Raw genomic sequence first — 24,652 nt, forward strand, 5'->3', positions numbered from 1 at the left:
CCTCCCTTTTTCAAGATGCTTTTTGTATCCTGGTGATCTTTAAGTGCTTATGTGCATAAAATCGTTATTAGAGGCTGGGGCGCGACCCACACTGATAACTTCCCATCCCGTCTGTCGATTTGTCTCGCTTAAAAGTTTTCGTGTTGGGGCTCTATTTTTTGTAGATTTTATTTTCTTATGAAAAAACAGAGTGTTGGATTGTATGAGAAAAACTATTGAATATTGAAAAAAATATTGTCTGTGAATTAAAAAAGTTTGAAGACAATATTTTTAATTTTTGAAAAACTATTTGAGTCGAGTATTTTTTAGGTTTTTATGTTTTGTAAGAAAACTGTATATTTTGTTCAAAATTTATTTAATTTTTGACAAAGATATTTTTAAAAAGATAAAAGTAGTTTAAAGCCAATATCTCAAAGTTTCCAAATGTTGAAAAAAATATTTCTTATAAGTGGAAATTAGTTGAAAGCCATAATCTCAAATTTTTGAAAAGATATTTCAGTCGAAATTCAATTTTTACCAACTTTGAGTAATGTTTTTATTTTTTTATAAAAAAGCTGTCAATTTGATTTTTCTCAAAATTTTACCAAATGTTAAACAAACTTTAGTCTTTGTTGCACAAAATGTTTTGGATTAAAAATCATTTTGTTTTCGAAAATTTTCGAGGTAACACATTTTTTCAGATTTTTTATTTATAAAATCTTTGATTTATATTGTCTGTATAATAAAATTTATTTATGTCGATATCTCTTCTGGTTCTTGATCTATGGACGACGAAAAAAACATCTCGAACGTAGGGACGTACGTTCTACTCTAGGGACCTTGAAAAGTGGAGAAATGTCAAAATTTTCAATCTGGAAAATCGGACCCATTTCAAGAACTTCCTATGGAAAGTTCAAAATATTAGAAATATTAAACTTTATACCTTTTTAAATGAAATATTTCTGAAATACTAAAACGATTTCGTGACAACCCGATTACAAATCTCCTTCAATTAATTTTAAGTTTTTGTTCTAATTTATAAAGTGCTTTTCAAAATTATTTCTCTTGAAATATTTTACGTCCCAAATAAAACGAAAAATTATTGGTTTCATTAATCTGACGAGTCTCATAAAATGTTTATCTAATCCTCGCACAAAATTCAAGTTTCTAAAGAGAAGAGAGAAATGTTTGCATAATTTATTATTAAGCTTACATATGTAGTTTTTGACCTCTTTTGAGAAAACCCATTTGCATTAATATGGAAATATTAACTTGGGGTGACCATATTTCTTTTTTCTAAACATTAACTTAAGTAGGTAAGGAAGTAAGTTAGTTTTAGTTGGTAGTTTAATGAGCCTTTAAAATGTTAGAAGAACTTTAATCGAAGCACAATCTGGTGCTTAGAAGGTCCAAATAATCCTCAATCTCCAAGATTTAAAAATTTTAAAAGTCATTTTAGTTACACTATAGTATTAACCTTATTTTTGTCCAAAGAATTATACCAAATACTCTGCATTTTGGTTCACATATTGAACCTATTCAATTTTTAGAATAAAATTAATAAATTAGGTGGCGCAACAGACCGTTGAAAACAAGGGCCTAGTGACTTACAACTCCCAACAATTCACGTGTGCGAGTACTTTTGTCAGGGATGGAGGGGACCTACAGTTTTAAGTCGATTTTGAACGGCTAGTTTAAGATAGCACTTTTCACGAACTACCCCATAGGCAGGGATCGAACCCTAGACCTCTGACATAACAGTCCAACACACTAACCACCATGCAACGGGCACACCTTTCGAATAGTTAAAAAAACTTTAAAAGGTTTGTAGTACTCATAAATATTCGGTAATATCGAACTCCTTAAAAAACACCCTGTTGATATTGAGCTTATTCAACTTATTTAATATGCAGTTTTGCACGAGTGTGTTGAACCTGGAAGTAAGGGTGCATAATAGATGAGCGCATTGGTATGTTCGTGTAAGCATACATTTGCATTTAATTATACATTAGGAACGAACTTAGAAGCACTAAATTACGGAGCTTGCAACCAAACTCATTGTGGACTCTTTCTTACCTATTTGCCATAATCGTATCGTATAGCACATAAATTGTTCTTGCCATTTTTTTTTTTAATTTAAAAACATAGAAATTTCAAATGCAAGAAGGCTTTTTCTAATTTCTCACATCTAATAAACGACTTGGTTTTAGTTATATGTAAGTCTAGGCATAGCCTTATTTTTATTCGAATGTATGCCAACGAACGTTTAAAGAGGTCCTTGCTTCCTATATGTGGTATGTTTATGTTTATGAAGGGAAAAGGAAAACTAAATGGAGGAAGAAAAACCACAGCTAAAGGAAGGTGTGACATAAAATTGAAAAATTGATATTTTTATGGGCTTAGATGTTATGGAACGTTATGTAATGGTTCAACGTATTAATCAACTTCCAATTTGATACAAAACAAAAAAGGCGAGGTAGGATAACAAATTATTGTAGTATGCCTCTTGCCTCTATGTTCAGTTCATATACGAGTATTTTTTTTTTGTACGTGAGGATAAAATGGCCATAAAAATATTTTTATTTATGTATTATTTTTTTAGCATCACTATTCACGAATGTACTATTTGTATAGGTATATGTGGTTCATTGTCCTGATGTCCGAGTGGCTTAACGATGGAACGAAAACAATCAAGAGAAGTGCTTTAGGGCAAGATGAATTTCAGGTTAAATTGAAAGTCTTTTGGTCTTTTGGGAGAGAAATTGTTCAACCTGTTTTTTTTCGTTTTTTTGTTTGAGTTATAAAGGTCAAGAGAGGAATTTTTGCAATGTGGTTTTTCGATTGAGATAATCAATGTTATTTATTTAGATGATCTCTAATAAACAAAACCAACAAAAATACATACATTTCTATCTAATAGAGAGATTGTATTTATAGAAGAACTTTCTCATATTGTTTTAATAACAAATTCAATTTATCTGGAGGCATCTATAACTATAACTTCATATCTATTAATACTTCAAAACTATGAAGCAATATTTTTTAAAAAAATTCAAAGGATTATTAAGAATTGAATGGAAATAATTTATAGTATAGAAATATTTATTTTTGATATTTTCCTAGAAAGAGTTTTATTTTTTAATTTCTATTTGAATAAAACATCGAAATTGAAATTGTTTTTAAATCTACATATCTCATCAACAGGTGCATTTTTATTGTTAATATAAAAAAACATATACAATTCTTTTGTATTGTTTTTAGTTGGAACGATTCAAATCGTTATTAGACTTCTATCATGACCAGCTTCATAATTATTTTTAAGTAGTTTGATATTTTGAGAGCAATAAAGTATTTAAAAAAATATTTGAGTTACAGTAGTCCGGTCTAGTTGTTATCGATAAGACTTATAAAAGTTCAAGGCTTGAGTATAATTTCCAACTCAGGGCTGGTCAGTGCACTTATCCGAGGGTCGTTTGAAAAGTCCGTGCGAAATAAAAACTGATTAATTTTTTTGGATAAACCTTTTTTATTTTCAACGTGGTCTCCTTTCAGTCTTGACAGCATGACACTTCGTCCACAGCTGCTCTAGTTTGTTGATCCCTTCCGAATAATAGGATTTGTCCAAGTCTGTAAAGTAGCCATTGGTTTCTGTAATCAACTCCTCGTTTGAATGGAATTTTGGTCTCAGGAGTGTAAGCAATATATCCATGTTTTATCCACAGTGATGAAATGACGCTTAAAGTCGGCGGATTTTTCTGGAACAGCTGCAGACCATTCTTGCAACACTGCTTTCTCATGTCCAAATGGTAATGCAAAATATTATGTACCGGTTCACTCGAGATACGCACAGCACTAGAAATCCCACGCACCTTTATTCTTTTGTCATTCATCACCATATCATGGATTTTATCAATGATTTCTGGAGTTGTAACCTAAACAGGGCGTCAAGAACGTTCAGCATATAATGTGCTCATATGGCCAATCCCAAAAATTTGAAACCACTTGTAAACTGTTCTACTAGAAGGTTAGCAGTAACGTAATGATTATCAAGCTTCTGTTTAGTCTGTTTAGTTTTTTGACTGTCTCAATTCAAACGAATGTCAAACACAAACCAATAGACCGACCTGGCTAAAACTTGGTGTGTATTCTTTCAAGACATGATACTAACTGTAAATAACCTCGATATGCACCAGTAGTGTTATCTGTCTGACTTTGAACGGACTTTTCAAACGACCCATATTATCATTGTTGAATTATTAACTTCCCATGGGAAGTTATTGTAATCGGTTCGATTTGTCGAACTGAAAATTTCGAAATTTCAAGGTCCCTAGAGAACGTATGTAGGTTCGTACGCTCTAAAGAACCCGTAAAGATATCGACTTCAAATAAATTTTGTTATACAAACATTAATACAAAAAGATGCAGAAAAGGGTCTCAAGAAAATTGCGTGCGTGGTTTTTTTACCATAGCAGTTAAAAAAAAAGTTGAAAATTTTAGTTATATCTCACGAACTAATGATGCTAAAATCTTGAATTAATTTCTATATTGTATATTGTAACGCGATACCAAACAAAACTATTTTAAGAAAAAATTCCAATTTACGATTTTTTATAAATCACAAAACTGACAAACAAATATGTCACCTCGAAAATTCTACGAATAAAAAAATTATTTTATGTCCAAATAAATATTATGCAACGAGATATAGCGTTTTTGACATCAAGTAAAATTTTTAGAAAATTCGAACTGACAGTTTTTTTTACAAAAACTAAAAACCTAAAAATTAACATTACAAAAAGTTGAATTTGATATTGTCTTGTAACTAGTTTAATCTTTTAAAAAAATACTGTTTTTAACATTCGGTAAAATTTTAAGAAAAATTGATTTGACTGATTTTTTACAAAAAATATTTGAGCATATGTGAACTGACGCTCCCAGGTCGAAATACCATTCTTTTTTGTCAAGAGCCGTAACGGAAAAACATCCTTACGTCGCATTGCAATATGGGCAATTTCGTTGCAGTTGAAACATTTAGGATCCTTAAAGTTCTTATTCCCAAAGTTTTTCTTGTTTTTGCCAACAAAAGCAGTATCTTGACTTGAATCCATATTAACGTCTTGAAGAAGTTTGGTTTTAATACTGTCTCCTGTAATAAGAATCCCAGAGGTTTCCCATTATCATTTTATTCTTCGGGAAGACCAGCTAAAAGCATTGATCCTATCCATTCTTCATCTAGGTTAAAACCAACAGACCTGAGCTTGTACGATGTATTTAAAACATCGTTAACGTACGTGTCTACGGTAGAGAAATCATTCAATTTTGTAGAACAAAACGTTTGGATGAGCCCAACTCTCCTCACAAGACCAGAATCTTGAAAAATTTTCTGAAGAGAATCCCAAAAAATAAAAGCCTACAAAGAACAATACTGAAACTTAGTAAAAATTTAATTTCGACTGAAATATCTTTTCAAAAACTAAAAATATTGGCTTCAAACTTATTTTATCTCACACTCACATAAAATATTGTTTTCGACATTTAGTTAATTTGTATATAAAAATCCAACAGTCAGTTTTTTCATATAAAAAATTTAAATCTACAAAAAATAGTACACAAAATTGTTAAAAATAGCTCATCGATAGTTCGTGAACAAAAGAAGATATTTAGTTCAAATTAGTTTCATTCATCCAATTTGTATTTATTTATATAGGAAATACAAACTTTTAAAAAATGCTATTAAAATTGGTTTTCGAATACAAATTTAGTTCACAAAAAAAATTTTTGAAATCAAAGTATTTTTTTATTTAAATAATTAAACTGACAACTTTTTTTACAAAACACGAAAACTTACAAACCTTATAAGCAAGACAAATCGACAGACGGGATGGGAAGTTATCAGTGTGGGTCGCATCCCAGCCACATTTTTTTTAATTTCTTGTTCACTGAGTCCTAATTCAGCAGTACTGTTAAGAAATTCTCTCTTTAGCCATACAATCCGAATTATACGTTGTACCAAAATTATATTACCTAAAGGGTGGTTAAATTTTAAGGGCCGATGTTGATTTTTAATAAAACACAAATTGTTTAAACAATTAGAATAATTTCTTTTTATTGTGATAATATTGGTATTGTTCAATTATGTTAAAAGTTAAATATTGGCCAAATGAACACCGCGAATTCGGCGGCACACTTGTTTCCTATAATCCAAATGTATGATAAGGCTGAGTCATAGTTAAGGTTCTATGCCGTTAATATGCTGAATTATCTCATCCTTTAGCTCTTGGATTACTGCTGACTTATCGACATAAACCATTTTTTCAAATAACTCCAAGGAAAGAAGTCCAAAGGAGTCAAATCCCATTATCACATGAAATAACACGACCATTCCAAAAAAGCCATTGTTTTATTAGCTGTGTTGCAAGTAGTACAGTCCGAATAGCGAACACCAGTCACAGTAACTGCCCGACCAGCCTTATTTTGCAAAAAAAAAATACGGCCTAATTAGTCAATCTTTGTGGGTGCATTGATTTTTCGAGAATCACTCTTAGAATATCATTCGCCCAAATGTGTCAAATCTGCTTATTGACGAATTCACTAAGGTGAATATGTACCTCATCACTGAAGATGATGTTCTTTTAAAATTGATCATTCACTGTTACCATTTCTTGCCAACATTCTGACCACTGACCACACTTGAAATGGTGAAAAGGCTTTAGTTCTTGAGCCAATTGTAAATACAAGTCTTTGTGCATAATATTCATCCACGATCAGGAGAGGTTCAGTTATTAAGCACGTCGATGATCTGAGGTGACCGGTTCTTTAGACAGTACGATACGAGTACCCTAGTGTTTTCACATACCGCAAAGACCCGTTTTTCTTAAAATTTTTCTGATTTTATACACTTTTAAATGATCAAATTGACCAAAAACATCAGGAAGTGCACGATATGCAATTTGGTCTGAAGTACAAGAATGTGCTCAAGTGAGTGGCTGTCCCAGGCATAGTTCCTCACTGTTTTTACTAGGCCGTTTACTTTAGCAGGTGTTCTATTCTCTTAGAATAATTTTGCCATATTTCACTTTGTCAAAATGCGAGTTTGACGACTGTACATTGACACTTAGTGTTTACGAGAACCAAGGTTTGTCGATTCCACCTGATGGATGCTTTGGAACTAGGCATTCCAAAAATGACATAATATAATTTATTCAGCACAGGGACTGAGGTCTTAAAGCTTTTTAAGTTCAGTAAACACAAAGACTTCAGCCAAATCATTCAAAAAATCAAAAACACCTTCAGTTAATAGGTCATTTTTTGCCTCAGAGGCTAAGATAATAAGCAGAACTTTCGCATTTAATACTCAGAAAATCAAGAAAAGACTGTTGAATAGCCGCTCCATCCTCAAAGCTAAGCTGCTTTTTTGGCAGAGGTGGATTGGACCTTTCTTGTTTGGAAATAAGGCTGGAAAAATGCTTCGATCTTATTGTTCGAAGAAATCTTTTGATTTATCTTCAGCACTGACATTTTCACTTATTTTCTTGAGTAAAAGGAAAGGGGTACGTTCTTTGATTAAATGCTTTAATTTTGACCTTTTGACTTATATTCTTGGATATGCTCTTTGTTTAAATGCTCCACAGTCAACTCAAGACATTAAAATGGAACTTGTGAAGTTATTGCAAATGTGGGTTAGTCATGTAAAATTTCATGAAAAAGTTATAGTGCTGAATCCGTAGCTTGTTTGATATCGTTTTTCATTGTTCTTTTTTTCTTCTTTAAATACTATTTTTTTTATATCAAAATGAAATTGCTTATTATAAAACCCTGTAAGTTAAGTGATAAATTTATTTTATTTCCATATCAACAGAAAACTTAAAAACATACATCTTTTTCAGTTTTTGCGTGCTTTGTCAAAATGTGTCATACATGCCAAGATATACGACCATGTGCGTGCCGGGCCTGTACTCTACACTATGGTTTGAAAGATTTTTCGTTTTATAGTTCTTTTGTCTTAGAGAAGGTTAAAACTTAAAAAAAATGACTTCAATAAAAATTGTATTTATAATTTGACTTTGTGTGATTTTAAAACTCAATGAAAGTGCGTGATGCATGTTTTGTACTGACATGCGATTTGTTGTTGTTTGTGGCCATCAAAGGTTACAGGAAAGATCATTTTTTTTTGGAATAGGTTGTGCTGATGTCCATTTTTTCAGAATAGCTCGTTTTGTTTTTTTCCAATCGATTTGATTGAAGTGGAAATAGACAGGATTATTACCATACTGCTTGAGAAGAAGTATCAGGTTTTTGTTGTCTTTATTATGAAGACGCACTTAAAAGAATTTTAGTATAGTACCCTTTTCAATTCAAATACACAGTGCGGGTATTAAAAAAAGAAGAGTAAGTTTGAAAGGAGGTTTAAGTGCACATTGATTTAGAATTGAAGAATATCAAAGTATTGTGAAAAAAAAACAAATAAATTTCTGAAATTCAATTCCATGATGTTTTTTTTTAATTTAGAAATTCAAAGGCCATTTTCCATTAAGCCACCAAAAGTTTAGCTTAATGTAGTGATGGTTAGAAGCGCTGTTAGTAATACCGTAATTTTGAAAGTCATTGAAGATTTATATTTTCAACATTCCAACGGCGGCGCCAAATGATGATGAAATTATTAGCCCGCAATCACTGCCCAGACTTAACTGGAAGATATCGCAAGCCTCAGCATACAGACAACAACTGAATGGTAGGGTACAAGCACATCAAAGACCAGACTTTCAAATGTTAGAAGAAACCATAAAGGAATCTTACCCCCAACAGCAGCCTCGTGGAAAAGGATGGAATTCAGGAAATGAGCCTTGGTTTGATCAAGAATGCCGAAAAGCTAGGAAGATTTCTTTTGCATGGTTGAAAAATGTTCGGAGTTCCTTCCAAAGCTCATTTAGGATTAACTTCTTGGAGGCCAATAGGAAATTTAAAGAGCTATGCAAAGCCAAAAAGTTGAAATATGAAGAAAAACAAGCATGCACATTGCTGTCTTGTAAAAACGCTAGGGTCTTATGGAAATTGGCTTGGGAATTAAATCGAAAACATCCAGTAATACACAAAAAACTGTGTTCAAATTCACTTTTCCTTCACTTTAAAGATCTACTTTATTACGAAACAACATTAGCAAACTGGCGCATTATGCAGCTCCTCGATTTGAGAACGAAATTTCAGACCCAGAATTTAGTATGCATGAACTTGAACACACTTTAATGACACTTAAAGATGGGAAAGCGGCAGGTTCAAATAGTATTCCAGTAGAGTTCTACAAATACGGAAGGGTCGCACTGAAAGAACATTATTTAATAATGTTTTTGAAGAGAAACTTCCGGTAGATGAATTAAGGACTGCTGTAATATTCCCGATACACAAAAAAGGATCCTTGTTCAATGCAGCGAACTATCGAGGAATCTCTTTTCTAAATGCAACATATAAGATCTTCACAACAATGTTACAGAAACGACTTACAAGATGGATTAAAACGCAAAATGTGCTAAGCGAGTGTCAAGCTGTTTTTAGATCCGGATACTCTACAATCGACAATATCTTTGTCCTCAAGAGCCTTGCTGAAAGCTTTTGCATGCACGCTAAAAAATTGTATGTATTTTTCATTGATTCTGCTTTTGACACGATCAACAGAGGTGCCTTATTTTCAAATTGTACAATCTTGGATTTTCGTTGAAGTTCGACTTAATACTCGAAGAGTTGTACAGAGAAACACGGACTGAAGTTTGGAATGGAGCGGAACATTCGGATTGGTTTTCAGCTTCGTCAGGAGTGAGGCAGGGATGCACACAGAGTCCTACCATTTTTTGCGATCTTCATAAATGATCTAATTAATTTCCTTCCTGGAGGAGTTGGCTTTGCGGGAGAGCGTATTAAAGCATTGATTTTTGCGGATGATATAGTCTTGTTTGCCAACATAGCACATAGTATAAAATATAAAGTATTTGAAGCTGCAGCGGAGAGTATTTTTTTACACGGCGCCCAAGTTTGGGGATGTAAAAAGTTTCTCACAGTGGATAAACTACTAACTCACTACGTAAAAAGAGTATATCGTCTGCATTGAACACACCAAACTATGTTATTATGCTATAGACAGGTATTTAACCTCTATTCGTCAAAACCCTTAAACTGCAAGCGGACTATTTAACTGAAAGTTTTCAAGATGACTGATTCCCGACTGGTCAAGAAAGTAGGTCTTAAAGCAGTACAAAATCAAAATAGCTGGTACAGGGAGTGGAATTATCTCGCCGAAGAATGTAACGTGGAGTTCAATTTAAACGTTGGAAGCATATCGAGTTGCAAGGATATCTGATATGATGTGATTGCGAAAGTAGATACAAAATGTACAGAAGATTATGTAGCTGAAGCTTCCGATTCCTTATTCAGAACTATTTATAGAAGGCTGAACCACAATCTTGCTGAAAGTAACTACTTAAGTGATGCAAATAGTGTGAACGACATTTCAACAACGGTCAGACCTAGAGCCGAACTTATAAGCCTGAATTTCATACCACATAGACCCGAATTACCATTGGAGTGCAGTATGTGCAATCTTGGAGAAAGAGAGGACGTTATTCATTTGGTTGGAAAATGCTCTACTTTAAAGGAAACAATATGGAGCATTTTTGGAAGTGACTTCTTATGGGATGAACAAGTTGTTGTCTTGAAATGAATGTCGGCAATTTGTACAAATATTGCAAAATCGCGTTAAGTTATAGATCTAGAATAATTAACGAAGATTTCTGATTTATCAAATAATAATCCACTTAAATAAATTCAAACTTAAAGTTGAAAAAAAAAATGTCTTCTTTTTTAAATCCATATATTAAATAATTATAAAAGCTTATTACAATATTTGTATAATTTATGTTAACTGTCAATCTGGCAGACGGCAATTGCTATGTCATAATGATTTTTTTTATAGATATATATACATATAGAAAATCTAAGTACATTTTGATCCCCCGTGTAAACCGATATAGAATGGTTTTTATTGCATTCAGTTCCACCAGTTATTTTTTAAATTATTACGTCCTCAGTTGTATTCAAAAATTATCTCACTTATCTACTTCAAAATGTTATTCAAATCCTGCTTACGTTAAAATTCTTATAAAGAATTCCAGCAGTCAAAGTTTTTCAAAGTTTTGTAACAAAAAAAAGGATCAATAAAATAATCTATACATCGTGCTTAATGCAACATTAAATCAACCAAATCTACCATTACAGCTTTGGTCCTTTAAAGTACATTTTAAAAATATATTTTGAATCAAAATTAATTTTGAACAATATCTAAATAAACTTTTCTTTTTGCTCATTTCAGATGTCTGCACAAAATATTTTGGAAACAAATAATTCGGGTTACGTTAGCTCGGAAGAAACTGATTCCCTATTGGTTTCAAATACGCCAAAATGCAAACCATCAGTGTTGCGTCAAATTAAAATGGGATCAGCGAATGGACCAACAAACATGTCAACGAGCAGTAAGCCAACACTAATACGTCAAGACCGCACATCCACATATCTTACCAGTCCGCAGCTCTCTGCTCAAATTCAAATTGGCTCCGAAGAGAGTATACGCGGGCCTGACGAAGACGTCGAACAAGGAATACGACCGCCGACAGTTCCTGACATCGAGGTCCATCCGCACGAAGAATCACAATCACAATCACAATTACAAACTCAAACACCACAACCACAACCGACCATATCAGTTACAAATCTTAACAACAGCAGCTATCATGACCAATTGCAACCGCATCAGACTTCTTCATATCAGAACATTTCAACGACAACGACGACGCAAAACCGGTGTCGAGCGTGTCGCAACTGCAGTCGCCGTGCTTCCGCCACACCAATTACAACCTCCAACATGGACCGTTCCGCTTCGAGGGACAGCGTCAAAAGTGCCTTTCAACAGGGAAACCTCAGCAGTTCTGCAGTAATATGTGCTTCAACCATGACCGTTCAACAGCAGCAGCAATATCACCAGCAAGTTCCACCAGTCCTGGTCACATGCACTCCCGCCAATGGTTCGCGAATAATTCGCCAAAGTTCACAACCCGAAGCCAGTAATATTGTGTGCTGCAGTGGTCACAGTACGTGTGGACATTCACAAACTGCTCCCAATGTATCGCTCAAGCAGCTTCGAGAAAGTACGGCAGATGGCATTGCAGGCATTGCTGCTGACTCATTACGCATCAACGGTGGCATGAGGCCCTTTAAGCAGGTGAGTCAACTGACACCAGATGGTGTGTTCTGTTATTACAAAATAAAATCGTGTTTGTTTTTATGGCCATGCGGTTAAAAATACTAAAATACTAAAAATACCGTACCGACCGACCCTGCTACTGTAAGTACTTGCAACTCATGATGTGCTAGCCCAGACGACAATTTATCATTAATATTAAAATTAATTATTTACTTTTTTTCCTCCATTTTGTTTATTTTTTATTTTTGTACACGTAAATGTTAACATCATTATCCTGTTGAGTAATTTCATTTTGTTTTGTTTGTTATCACGTTATTTGTGATGGTATTTCAATTTAGTTTCTACGTAAGCTAAGTTTTTGAATTATTTAATAAGTTTTATTTGAGAAGTTCGAAGGTTTTGTAGTTGAATCATTCATATCCACATAATAATAGGGTCTAATTTTAATAGTAAATGATCATGGTTAAGTTTCAAATATCGTTGGAAGAAGTGCCTGAGGCATACCGAGATTCTTCATCCTTTTCGACATTCCTTCAGCTTTGTTGGAAATCATCACAAAACAAAAAAAATGTGACTCATGTAATTTTAGTTAATTTTTTTGTAATAGTCATTTCATTAATAATTCATTATTAACACTCTGCCGAGCACAAAGCTTTTCTCTAATAACCATGAATTGCCAATTTTCCTGTGGCTCCACATTCAATAATATCCTCCCAATTCATTTCATATATGTACGAGGAAGATTTTTACTTCCATCCCGCAAGAAAGAAACATACCAATATATTGAGTTTCTGTACAATATATTTGTTGATGTGGAATAATGAAATACATACACGGTACCTTACGTCGCTGGTCTTGGTCCTAGTCCTCATCGTCTTACGTATCTATTCAAGCGAGAGGTATAGGTATCTCTTTAAGATACCAAATTAGTGAATAAACATTTTGTCCTTGATATTGCTTATTATTATATGACTATATCCTATATACTTACATATTGATATATAATTTACCTCTTGTTCATCGGTGAACTCATAAGAGCCCATAATGGACCATAATAAAATACATTGGCCTCAGAAACTCTTGATGGCAGTTATTTAGTTGGTTGATTCCAAATAAATTATTAGGTATTTTACCAAAGGACTAAAGTTAACTAGGTACAACGTTCTGTACACGTAGTGAACTCGTACTCTTAAAAGTACTTAATAAATTTGAGTTTTTACTCACCATATTAAATGGTACCTATACTACACTGATCTGACATTTGAAGACCAAATATTTATGACATGAAACTGCTCGAATGTCTTGGGATATTGTCTCTTTAGGGCTCGTGGTTTGCAATAGTCCTATAAAAAGTAATCTTACTTACTTACTTAAGCTGGCGATACAGTAATGTGTGAACTAGGGCCTCACCCAACAAACTTCTTCATCAAGCTCGGTCCCTAGCTCTCTCTCTCGAAGCTAACCAAGGTGCTTTCATTCGCTTTTGTCATAATCCATGCTTCTGCACCGTATAGCAGGACGGGGATGATGAGGGTCTTATATAGCAACACTTTGGTCCCTCGAGAGAGGACTTTACCACTCAATTGCTTTCTTAGTCCAAAGAAACAGCGGTTAGCAAGAGTTATTCTGCGTTTGATCTCAGCGCTGGTGTTGTTTTCTGAGTTTACAGCGGAGCCTAGGTAGACGAAGTCCTTGACTATCTCAAAGTTACGTCTGTCGATGGTGACGTTTTGACCAAGACGTCGGTGTTTTATGTCTTTTCTTGACGACAGCATGTACTTTGTTTTGCCATTATTAACCGTTAAACCCATTTTTGCCGCCTCTGCCTCAATACTCACAAAAGCCCCATTGACATCACGCTGAGTTCTTCCGATTATGTCAATGTCATCAGCATATCCCAGTAATTGGACGGACTTTTGAAAGATAGTGCCTCTAGTGTTGACGTTTGAGCTCTGCACTATTCTTTCAAGCACGATGTTAAAAAAATCACATGACAGCGCATCACCTTGTCTAAAACCTTTTTTGACATCGAAAGTTTCTGTTAAGTTGCTTCCAACCTTTATAGAGCAGCTTGCATTCTCCATGGTCATCCTGCACAAACGGACGAGTTTTGCAGGGATGCCTAAACTAAACATGGCTCTATACAGGTCGTTCCTTTATATGCTGTCATATGCGGCCTTGAAATCGATGAAAAGATGGTGGGTGTCGATTTGGTGATTTTGGGTTTTTCCAGGATCGCCGTAATGTGATTATTTGATCAACTGTGGACTTTCCTGGTCTTAAACCACACTGATAAGGACCTATCAGGTTGTTGACGATGGGCTTTAGACGTTCACATATTACGGCAGAGAAGATTTTATAGGCGATGTTAAGTAGACTGATTCCTCTATATTTGGTGCAGTTTAAAGAGTCTCCTTTTTTCAGGATCGGGCAAACAATACTGAGGTTCGATTCATCGGGCATGCTTTTTTCCGACCAAATCTTACATATAAGTTGGTGCATGCTCCTAACCAACTTATCTCCAGCTGCTTTAAAGAGCTCGGAATTCAAGCCATCCGCTATAGCGGCTTTATTATACTTCAGCTTAGATATGGCAATCTTTACTTCGTCTAAGTCGGGAGGATGGGATTTGTTGGCTTTCGTCGTCTTTGTTGAATGGATCATCCTGCCTGACAGCGGAATTCAGCGGAAGTGGTCCTTCCATATCCTCAGCATTGAGTGCGGTTTCACTATGATGTTTCCACTTTCGTCTTTGCAGCCTTCGGTTCTAGGTTTATGTACCTGTGAATTTCGTTTCACCTGTTCATGAAATTTTCGAACTTCATTGCTGCTTTTAAACCTCTCAACATCTTCGACCGCACGTTTCTCATGCCCTCTCTTTTTTCTTCTGAATAGTCGACGTTCCTCTCGCCTCTTCTGCTCATAGAGCTCATGAGCAGTTCTCGTCCTTGTATGCAGCGTTCCTTGTTTTTGGCTGTTTGAAACCCAGCACATCAGAGGCGGCTTCTCTGATTGCATCTTGCCAATGTTGCCACTGGTTTTCGATACATTGTGTTGGCGGCAGAGAACTTCGAGAGAGGTTACTTGTAACTCAGTTGGAATAGGATCTGGTAATCTCTGGTGATTGTAGCCGTTTGACGTTGTACCTTCTTCCAGCACCTCCCTATTTTGCCTTGGGTCTTGAAATCCGAAGGGCTACCTTGGCTACAACGAGGTAGTGGTCCGATTCGATGTTAGCTCCTCGGAAAGTTCGTATATCCATAATGCTGGAAGCGTGTCTGGCGTCGATCGCAATATGGTCAATCTGGTTGACGGTATAATGATCTGGAGAAGTCCAAATTCCTTTGTGGATGTTGAGGTGTGAAAAAAGCGTACTGGCCATGTTGTATCGCCCCGCAGCAAAATCTATGAGCCTGAATCCGTTGTCGAAAGTGTTGTCGTGCAGGCTGTTCTTCCCGATTATTCCACCAAAGATGTCTTCCCATCCTTGCTTGGCATTAAAATCGCCCAAAACTATAATAATTTTTTATCTGCTATAAAGCGGTCTATGGCCTTAAGGCTAATTCTTCGGCAGCAAGTGGACCTAACATTCCACGTGCATATCCGAAGTTCGTTGTCCTTAATTCGGTTGCGTTGGTTGTCAGCAGTAAATCCGTCCGTATCCGAGGCTTGTTGGTGCTTCGCAACTATGAAAGCTTTAACGTGGCCAAAAAGTCACCCCGACGGCACAACCCCCAACCTGGAGGGCCAGATCCAAAGTATAACTCCAAGGATGGGGAGCCGGATAAACCGCTCCTTATAGGCTTAGGCTCCGAATAAGTCGAAAAAGCCCTATAAGGTGTTCACTAAGTAGTTGAACCTCACTGGAACTATAGACGCCACCGTTGATTCTATCTCGGGAATTCCCCCGCTGCCGTCTGGATAATAAGAGGTGCCTTAGTGGAAACACCTCTCCCCCTTCTCTCGTTTGCTGCCCCCAACAACTTTCCACTGGGGTTGGAACCCAATCACCAGTTGAGGTACTAGGCACCCGATGTTCACCACGGGGAGGTGAGAGTAGGAGTTGATAGAACCTGTGGACGCTTATGTCGTCTTGAATGTACGTGTCTGCCATTTGAACATCATAAAAAGTAATCACGTGGAGAAAAATCCACTGATCGAGGAGGTCATTTCAGATCTCCTCATAATGAGGTCAGACGTCCAGGGAATGTTTCTCTTTAAAAACCCATTGTTGATCTTGGTATATTATGGCAAGTTGCCCCCTCTTGTTGAAACCATACAATATTCAAGTACCACCGTCGTCGTCTTTCCAGTTCCGACAGCAAAAAATCACGGATCATCTGTAGATAACGATCTTCGTGTTGACAGTGACAGCCTGACCATTTACACAAAAAAGTACGCACCAATAATGAAATCTCAAGAAACGACACATCAAATAGTGAACTTGCGAATTTGGTGTAGTCGTTTGTGGAAGTCTTAATGAATCAATTCTGCAAAAGCTATTTACCCACTTTATAATCGTATCAAACTTTAAAAAAACACGATCGTAGGGGCCAATATTAAAATGATTTCGGAATCGTCTCTGTGTTTCAATGACCGAACGCCCGTTTCAGTGCAGGTCTTTTAAACAAACTTACAATGCGTAATCGACCACGGCTTTATGGCCACTGAAATGGCATCTCACAACGAGTCTATACTTGCCGTACGTATAACAACACGGTTTTCTCCAACTCGCTTGAAACCCCGTTCAAATCTTTCAAACTTGCCGCACGCTGTCTGACTTCGATCTTATGACGATATTTTAGGTGTCAATTCTACAAATTTGTCACACTTTTCTGACAAATCTGTATTTTATAAAATATTTACAAAAAATAATAAGTTCGTCACAATAAAAGTTGACGAATTTTTCGTGACAATTTTGCCATTGTCATACTTAGCTATACTGCCAAATTTGTCTTGTCAATTTATATAATCTTGAAATGTGGTATGATCGGAAAAATGATGAAATATGGAACAAAACCTTTGTATTTTTCATCAAGTTTCATCGTTTTACAATTCCGAAGGCATCGGCGACGTATAACTCGGAGACCCAGCTGAGAACCGTCATCAGATTTATTTTCACTTTCACTTGAAAATATATCGTTTATCAATTTAGTTTTTTTCATTTTCAACACTTGACTGTTTACTAAATTTCTTATCGTAATTGTCAATTAATTATTGACAAAAACATATGTAGATTGTATTTTTTTCCATTTTATAAATGAACTGTCAGGAAAAATTTGTTGAAAAATTACTGGCAATTGTGGAAAAATACTTAACAACTCTTTGTTTGAACTTCTTTATGAAACGAAAAGATGACAACTGTCGGGATTTTCCTACAATTCTAAAAATTTGTCATATTGTTTATGAGAAAGATTTTGACAATTGTCAAGTTGTAAATTAACAAATTTTAACCTGTAACCTGTCGAAATTGCGAATGTTTATGAAATTGTTCCCTGGAAGTCAAATTTTTGATGACTTTTTTTCAGTATTTGAGGATTTTCATCACTTTAAATGGGGAAGTTTTTTTAATGTTTATTGCTTATTCACTTAAGAATATTTAGATCAACATCAATCTTGTAGTAAGCACAATTTGAACAATAAGGAATTCTTTTTCAAGAGTTAGTCTACACATTTTGATATGCGAAATGAAACTTAAAATAAATCACTTGACAGCTGGCAAAATATGTTGCTATTTTAAATTTCTACACCTTTAAAAATCCCCAGATAGTTAATTATTTTGACGTCTTCAAAATTTCATTTTATAAAAATGAGACCGATTGATAAACTAAAAATTCAGATAAGCCTGATGATCATTATGATTTAAGGTTAGGTTAGGTAAATCAATGCAGATCCATTGTGATACCCCGAAGTATTGAACTTTCCAGAAAATTAAATATAAAACCTATAATTTCTATTGATTGTCTTGTCCTAGTCATCTAGGGGCTTTAATAAACCCTAATAGAGTGTTTCCTGAAATGTCTACCAGTTCTTCAAGATCTATTGAAGAAGTGTCTGGTGATACCAGCTAGTGATAACGCTATAATTGAGACCTGTTTTATAGCGTTTGTCACTGATGAGGCCTATAGGCTCGTTGAAGAACCATTGTCTAGGGACCTAAGATTATCACTTTTCCTGTGAAACTTAGGTGCCTGCAGTTTTAGGTTTTAGAAGAGTTTTTTGTTGAAGTATTTTTGGAATATTATCAGGGATGGAGATGACCTTAAGTTTTAAGCCGAATACGAAAGAACTTTGGGAAAGCATGTTCATGAAGAGAATTAGTCTTGAAGGATTTGTCAATTCCTCGCAAGAGACTGTACTCGTGAAAAAATTGAAGGTGGCTTATGCAGCGATTGAACTCAGCACTTCTGTCGTGTAAGTCCTACGCACTTACCATCACGCCACGGTAACTACGTGTAAATACTAGTATTGGAGCAAAATTTTCTAGCTCGTGTTTTTAAAACACTGCGTTGAAGACACTATTAATACTGTTTGTAATTTTATGTCTTAAAGTTGAACATGTTTGAAGTTAACTTTATAGTATATTATCTAATTGCTCCATAAACCATCAAGTATGCCATTTCTTACCTTTTGTAAGGCAGTGATTTTCTCGTTGCTGTAAGTTGAATTTATTTGTGCCGTGCAACCATAAATTTGGTGGTAATGGCATACGCATACAATACATACTTGATTGGTTTATGCCTCCATAAATTGCCTGCAAGTCTCCTGCAAATCAAATAAGAACCTTTGTGGCTTTCCAAAACGTTGCGTTTCAAAATGTTTTTCTGAAAAGAGCTTACTACTTACATATATACATATTGTGTGATAGCTAAGCGCTTTATTTGTTGATTTACTTTGTAAACTTCACAAGCTTACGAGGATTGGTTTTGTGCATGACAGAAGCCTCTTTCTTATTGGTATAACAGTCGTTGCCTTAGAGAAGTTTATGCTTAATTCCACGCTGCTGATAGAAAACATTATTAGTCCTTTCATTGGATTTTATCATAAGACGTTTTTCAAAGCTACCGAAAAGGCTGTTATAGCAACTACATATATTATCTAAAGAAAAAAGCTAGAACGTGTATGAGTTTTGAGATGGGGAAATTCGTTGCAAAACTCCTTGAAGACAATCAGTTTTGTATTGTGTTCATCTTGTAAGCACTTTGTGTATATTCCAATCTTCTTCTCCCTAAAGTTTTACAAATCTTTCTGATTTATGTTAAGGATGGAAAGACAATATCATACATCAAGAGCATCACGTGAAGAGCTTTTTTTTGTTGTTGTTGTTGCAAATGCTTATATCTGTAATACCTAAGAAGGATTAAAAAAAAAGTTTGTGTGAGATGGTTCTAAGTTCAAAAAGGAAGATTTTTGTATGTGGTTTTCTATTTAGGATGTGCTTTTGCTTAAGTTAAATAAACTGAGTGGTCTATAGTTTTGAGTTGTCTTGAAATTAGAAAGAAAACTAAAGAACTTTAAGTGTTTTTCCTGAAACACTGACAAAAATTACTTGAGAAAATGAAATTGAATATGAATCGAAACCATAGTTATTTTTTTTGTCCAAATGGAAAATGAGGCTTAATTTTGACCGTTTCCATGGACAAAAAAAGAAAATAAGATACCTAATAGTTCGAGGCAAACCAGGGTTTAGTGACTTCCAACTCTTAACCATTCATGAGCTTGAGAAATGAGAGAGATGAATGGAACCAATAGTTTTTATGTTAAATACGAACGAATAGCACTTTTTATGACAAGAATGAATCTTGGAGCATTTGTCAATTCCCCCCAAGAGTTAGTACAAGTGAAAAACACTTTAGTTGGAATAGACAAGGATTATATGTAAGACCTCTGGCATGACAGTCTTACGCACTAAATATCACGACAAGGGTACTTAATTGGACAATACTTACTTACTCACTTAGGTCCTCAGACCTGTTAGATCCATTGAGAACCCCTTAACTGGCATAGGCCCCCTACTACGCCTACGCACCATCGTATGCGGTTTCCGGTGATATCTTTCAGCTCCCTTCAACTCTTGCCTAGCGAAGCTGATTCCTTCTCGACTGTTCTGCGCCATGTACTTCTTGTCCGTCCAGCTCTTCTTCCTTCTTGAGCGCATACCTCTGCAAATTGGACAATACTTTCGGTTAATAAGTTGCATAGAGTTTTCTATGTACTGACCTTACCAGTGTTATTCTAAAAGAAAAATGAACTAGCGCAAAATTCACAACAAACAGAGTATATTTTGGTATGCATTGGATGCTCTTGAATTTTAGGTGCACTGATATACCGATCTTTCGAAATTTGGGTTAATTTAAAACTGCTAAGGAACCCAATAAGTTTGAATGTCTAGTCTATGTTGAGTTATGCTAAGTTGAATCGAATCTTTTAAATTCTTTTGCAAGACTCTTTACGTCATTTTTTCGCAATTTTTTCTTTCAAAAGTACGCTTAAGTGTGTGTCAGTTAAATACTTATTGGAGATTCATTAAAGGCAGAACTTGAATGCTTACACTTTTAAAGGTACACTATCTTTCCATTTTACAATTTCTTCATTGTACAGAATATGTTTCTTATTCGTTTTTTTTTTGTAAGTGTACATAAATTATAATTATAAAATAAAAATGTAATCTTCAATTTTAACCCCGCACCTTGTTGCATGAAGCACGCATAAAAACGTTTAACTGTCAACCAGTTTATTATACTTAAAATGTGAAATGTCCAAATCCAAGCGAATTAAATTTAATTGCTTAAAAGCATTTAATTAAGGAAACACAACAGCAGCAGCAACAACAACAACAACAACAACAACAACAAGAACAAAGTATTAAACGAAAAGCTTCACTTAAAAACAGCAATTAAAGCGGCTACGCAAAAAGTTTTTAATCAAAAATATGAGTATTTTCTTTATTCATTTCCTTTATTGGTTCGACTTCCGAAGCTCTAGTGTTGTGGTGGTTTAAATGTTTCCTGCCGCCCAGTTCGTCCACCCCTTGAATTTTTATATGTAATTGGACATTATTTTCTTCTTTTTGTGTTTTTGTTGTTGTTGTTGTTGTATTTTCCAGGTCAAGTGGCAAGCAAATACAGCGATTTATTATTTTATACTGATAACTGACCTAGTTTATGTTTTTTAAACTTATTTTTAAGGCTAAGAATGAGAATGGGGAGTATATTTTAAGGATCTTGATTAAATGAGTACACAGTCATAGCGGTTAAGTTCAAACTACTTACATTTATTTTTTGTTTTCTTACTTTTTTTTCTGGCTTTAGGGCATTTTGAAATATTTTGTGTCTCTTGTGATGTTTCTTTATTTACGTTTTAACTGAGGATGGAAAATAAGGAATAATATTTATCTTTCATATTTTAATGAATTAAATTCTGTATAAGGAATATTAAATTTCTTATTTATGAATGTAAATTGCTGATTTGTTAAATACATTTATTAGAAACTGAACTTCCTAGATGTCAAATTGGTACTTGCTAATAAGTCGATAGGATAGAGGAAAGACTAATGTTTCGACTTGCTTCCCTATCACATTAAAGTATGTTTGGTCTTCCCTTGATACCTAGGTATTTAAGTTCCCGCAATTTCGTAATCTACCTTCTCTAGGCCGTCTGACCATTGTCTTATATCTGAAAATTTTTCGTGTTAAAAGTTTCCAATAAAAGAAAGAACTCCTGAGAGAACTGTTTGGCAATACGAGAAAGCCAATTGGCACGGTCTCAATATTTGTTTCAGGATATTTAACTGGTAACTATGCTTCCTTGTTGTTGACACCAGCGCCGCTATGGTTAAAAGTTGTATTCTCCTTTGAATGAAAGCTTCTATGCCAAACAGGGTTAAATGCATCAGACTTAAGAAAATCGCGTGGTTCGATGCTAGCTTTAAAGAGGGTATTAAGGCCAATGGAGTAAGTTTCCGTTACTATAAAACCAATTCTTCTGATGAAAGCCGGAAAAAGTTCAAAGCAACAAAGGCCTGTCATGCCCACCCATAATCGAAGGACCGAATTCTTACATGACCAAAAATTACGGCTAAAAAATACTGAAATGTCCCAAAGGCAATCCAAATTTTTAGTCATTTGTATGAAACATGAGGAATCCTTCCTATTCCTCGGTTCCTACGCTTGTTGTCATTGACACATTGACATTGTAAGAAAAACCTTATCTCTTTGTTAGCTAAGTTGCCCCTAATTAAACGCTTCCAGTGAGTGTTATAACTCTGATTGTACTTGAGCTCCTAAGTGGTTCTACAAGACTCGTATCCGAAAAAGTATGAATCTTCTTCACTCACTAATTACCAAGCAATTGCACTTACGTCCCTTCTTCCAAGGCCATGGAAACGCTGATTAATTATCAGCTTAAGAAATATCTTGAAGATCGAGATCTGCTGGTTCATCTCACCGAAGAGTGTAGCAAATTTATACATCGTTTTAGAAAAAGTGAGATTATTTCGCTCGATATTTCCAAAGCCCTTGATAGGGTTTGGCATAAGGGCCTCTTACCGAAAATGCGTGCCTTCCGTTCAAATAAATCCCTCTTTTGTTGGATTATAAGCTTTCTTTTTGACTATTTAATACAAGTAGTATAAGATGGTTCTAAGTCTAAATAAATGCTGGTGTGCAGCAGGGCTCCGTTCAATCTCCGACACTCTTTATAATTTTTGTTACTGATCTCTTGTCTGCAACTTCTAATCTAATACACTATTTTGCCAACGATATTACTTTTAGCTTTTAGTATTCGTTTTCAAAGTCACATCAATTTTCTTCGGATGTGGAATTGCAATTGCAAAATACGGTAAGCTCATTAAATTCCGACCAGAACAGAATTTTAGAATGGAGAATAAAGATTTGCGTGGAATTTAATGCTTCGAAAACCCAATGCAGCTTGTATTGTAAAAGGGAGATATACTTCCCTTGCCATTATCCATGAATGGCGCTTGTGATTATCAATGAGGCTCTACACCTGGTCATCAGTATACCCTCGAGCCCAACTGTGGTCTTACTATCAAATACAGAGATTCGTTCTTTAGCCGTACTACGCGAATGTGGAATGCCTTAACACACTCTGTCTTTCCCAGTCATTAAAATATTCATGAATTGAAAACCAATGTGCATCGACATCTCCTTTCGAGCCCCCTCTGTATCTCTGCATAATAAGGGTTAGGTAAATGCTACCAAGTCAATCCTAAAGATTTACGACCTATAAGTCTATCATCATTCCTTCTTAAGACCCTGGAAAGATTGATTGATATCCATTTAACTGCACGTATCGATACAAGACTTCTGTCTTCGTCTCAACATGCCTGCTGTAAGGGTAAATCGGTGGAAACAGCGTTACACACTTTAGTACGCACCATCGAATATTCCCTCCATCATAAAGAGTTCACTATGGTTGCTTTCATTCACATCGAAGGTGCTTTGAACAACGTGGACACATCTGCAATCACATCTGCACTAACATCTCTAAATGTAGAGAGTTCGCTTCGGGAGTTAATTCATTTAATGCTTACTAGCAGAATAATTAACTCAAAACTGGGCAACTCTTCTAGCAGACGATTCGTTAGTAGAGTGTTCTATCCCCTCTCCTCTGGAACCTAGTGGTGAATGAAATCCTAACTAGTCTGGATGCGGAGGGTTTCAGAGTGATAGCTTATGCGGACGACGTTGCTATAGCAGTTTCAGGAAAGCATCTTAATATCCTAAAAGAACTCTTACAAAATGCCTTGGACAGACTAATACTTTGGGCTGATCGGTGTGGACTGGGTGTTAACCCACACAAAACCGATCTGGTCTTATTTTCGCGGAGATACAAAATTCCATTTGTCAACCCTTCCTATATTAAAGGAATCCAATTAAAATTCTCAGACGAGGCTAAATACCTGGGTCAACCCAGAATCACGCATTGGCTATACACATTGGTAATCAGACTGATTTTAACGTACGGTGTGGCAGCAACGTTCAGCTTGCCTATGCATTAGTGGATCGCTTCGCACGACCCCGTCTGCGGCACTGGACACCTTGCTCTACCTTACACCTCTTGACATATTTAGCAAACAAATAGTTGCAAGCTCTGCTATTCGCCTCAAAGCTTCTTCGCAGTGGACTAACAAAAACATTAGCCACTCCGTAATTCTAAGGTACTAAGAATCAATTCCAAAGCACACGGACTACACCATTCCCCAACTGCAATTCGACAGAAACTTCCAGATTTCTATACCTTACAGGACATTCCTGGGGGATGAGTCAATCTATTTTTACACAGATGGGTCAAAAACAAAAGAAGGGGTTGGTGGAGGTGTGTACTCTGAACGACTGAAATTAAGTCTCTCATTCCGCCTTAACAAGCATTGTAGCATGTTCCAGGTGGAACTTTTGGCATTAAAAG

The 24,652-nt window shown here is 35.4% G+C and overlaps 1 protein-coding gene across 9 annotated transcripts in view; it reads left to right on the forward strand.

Annotated features, from left to right (window-relative positions):
* Positions 1 to 24,652, forward strand: part of LOC129945574 (small conductance calcium-activated potassium channel protein) — a 424,927-nt gene that overhangs the window by 127,446 nt on the left and 272,829 nt on the right. For all 9 annotated transcript variants that reach the window (XM_056055387.1, XM_056055391.1, XM_056055393.1 and 6 more), the window contains exon 2: positions 11,336 to 12,241. In XM_056055387.1, coding sequence (XP_055911362.1) covers positions 11,336 to 12,241 — 906 coding nt within the window. The remainder of the gene's footprint in view (positions 1 to 11,335; positions 12,242 to 24,652) is intronic.

This window comes from Eupeodes corollae, chromosome 2 (genome assembly GCF_945859685.1).
Source record: "Eupeodes corollae chromosome 2, idEupCoro1.1, whole genome shotgun sequence".
NCBI lineage: Eukaryota > Metazoa > Arthropoda > Insecta > Diptera > Syrphidae > Eupeodes > Eupeodes corollae.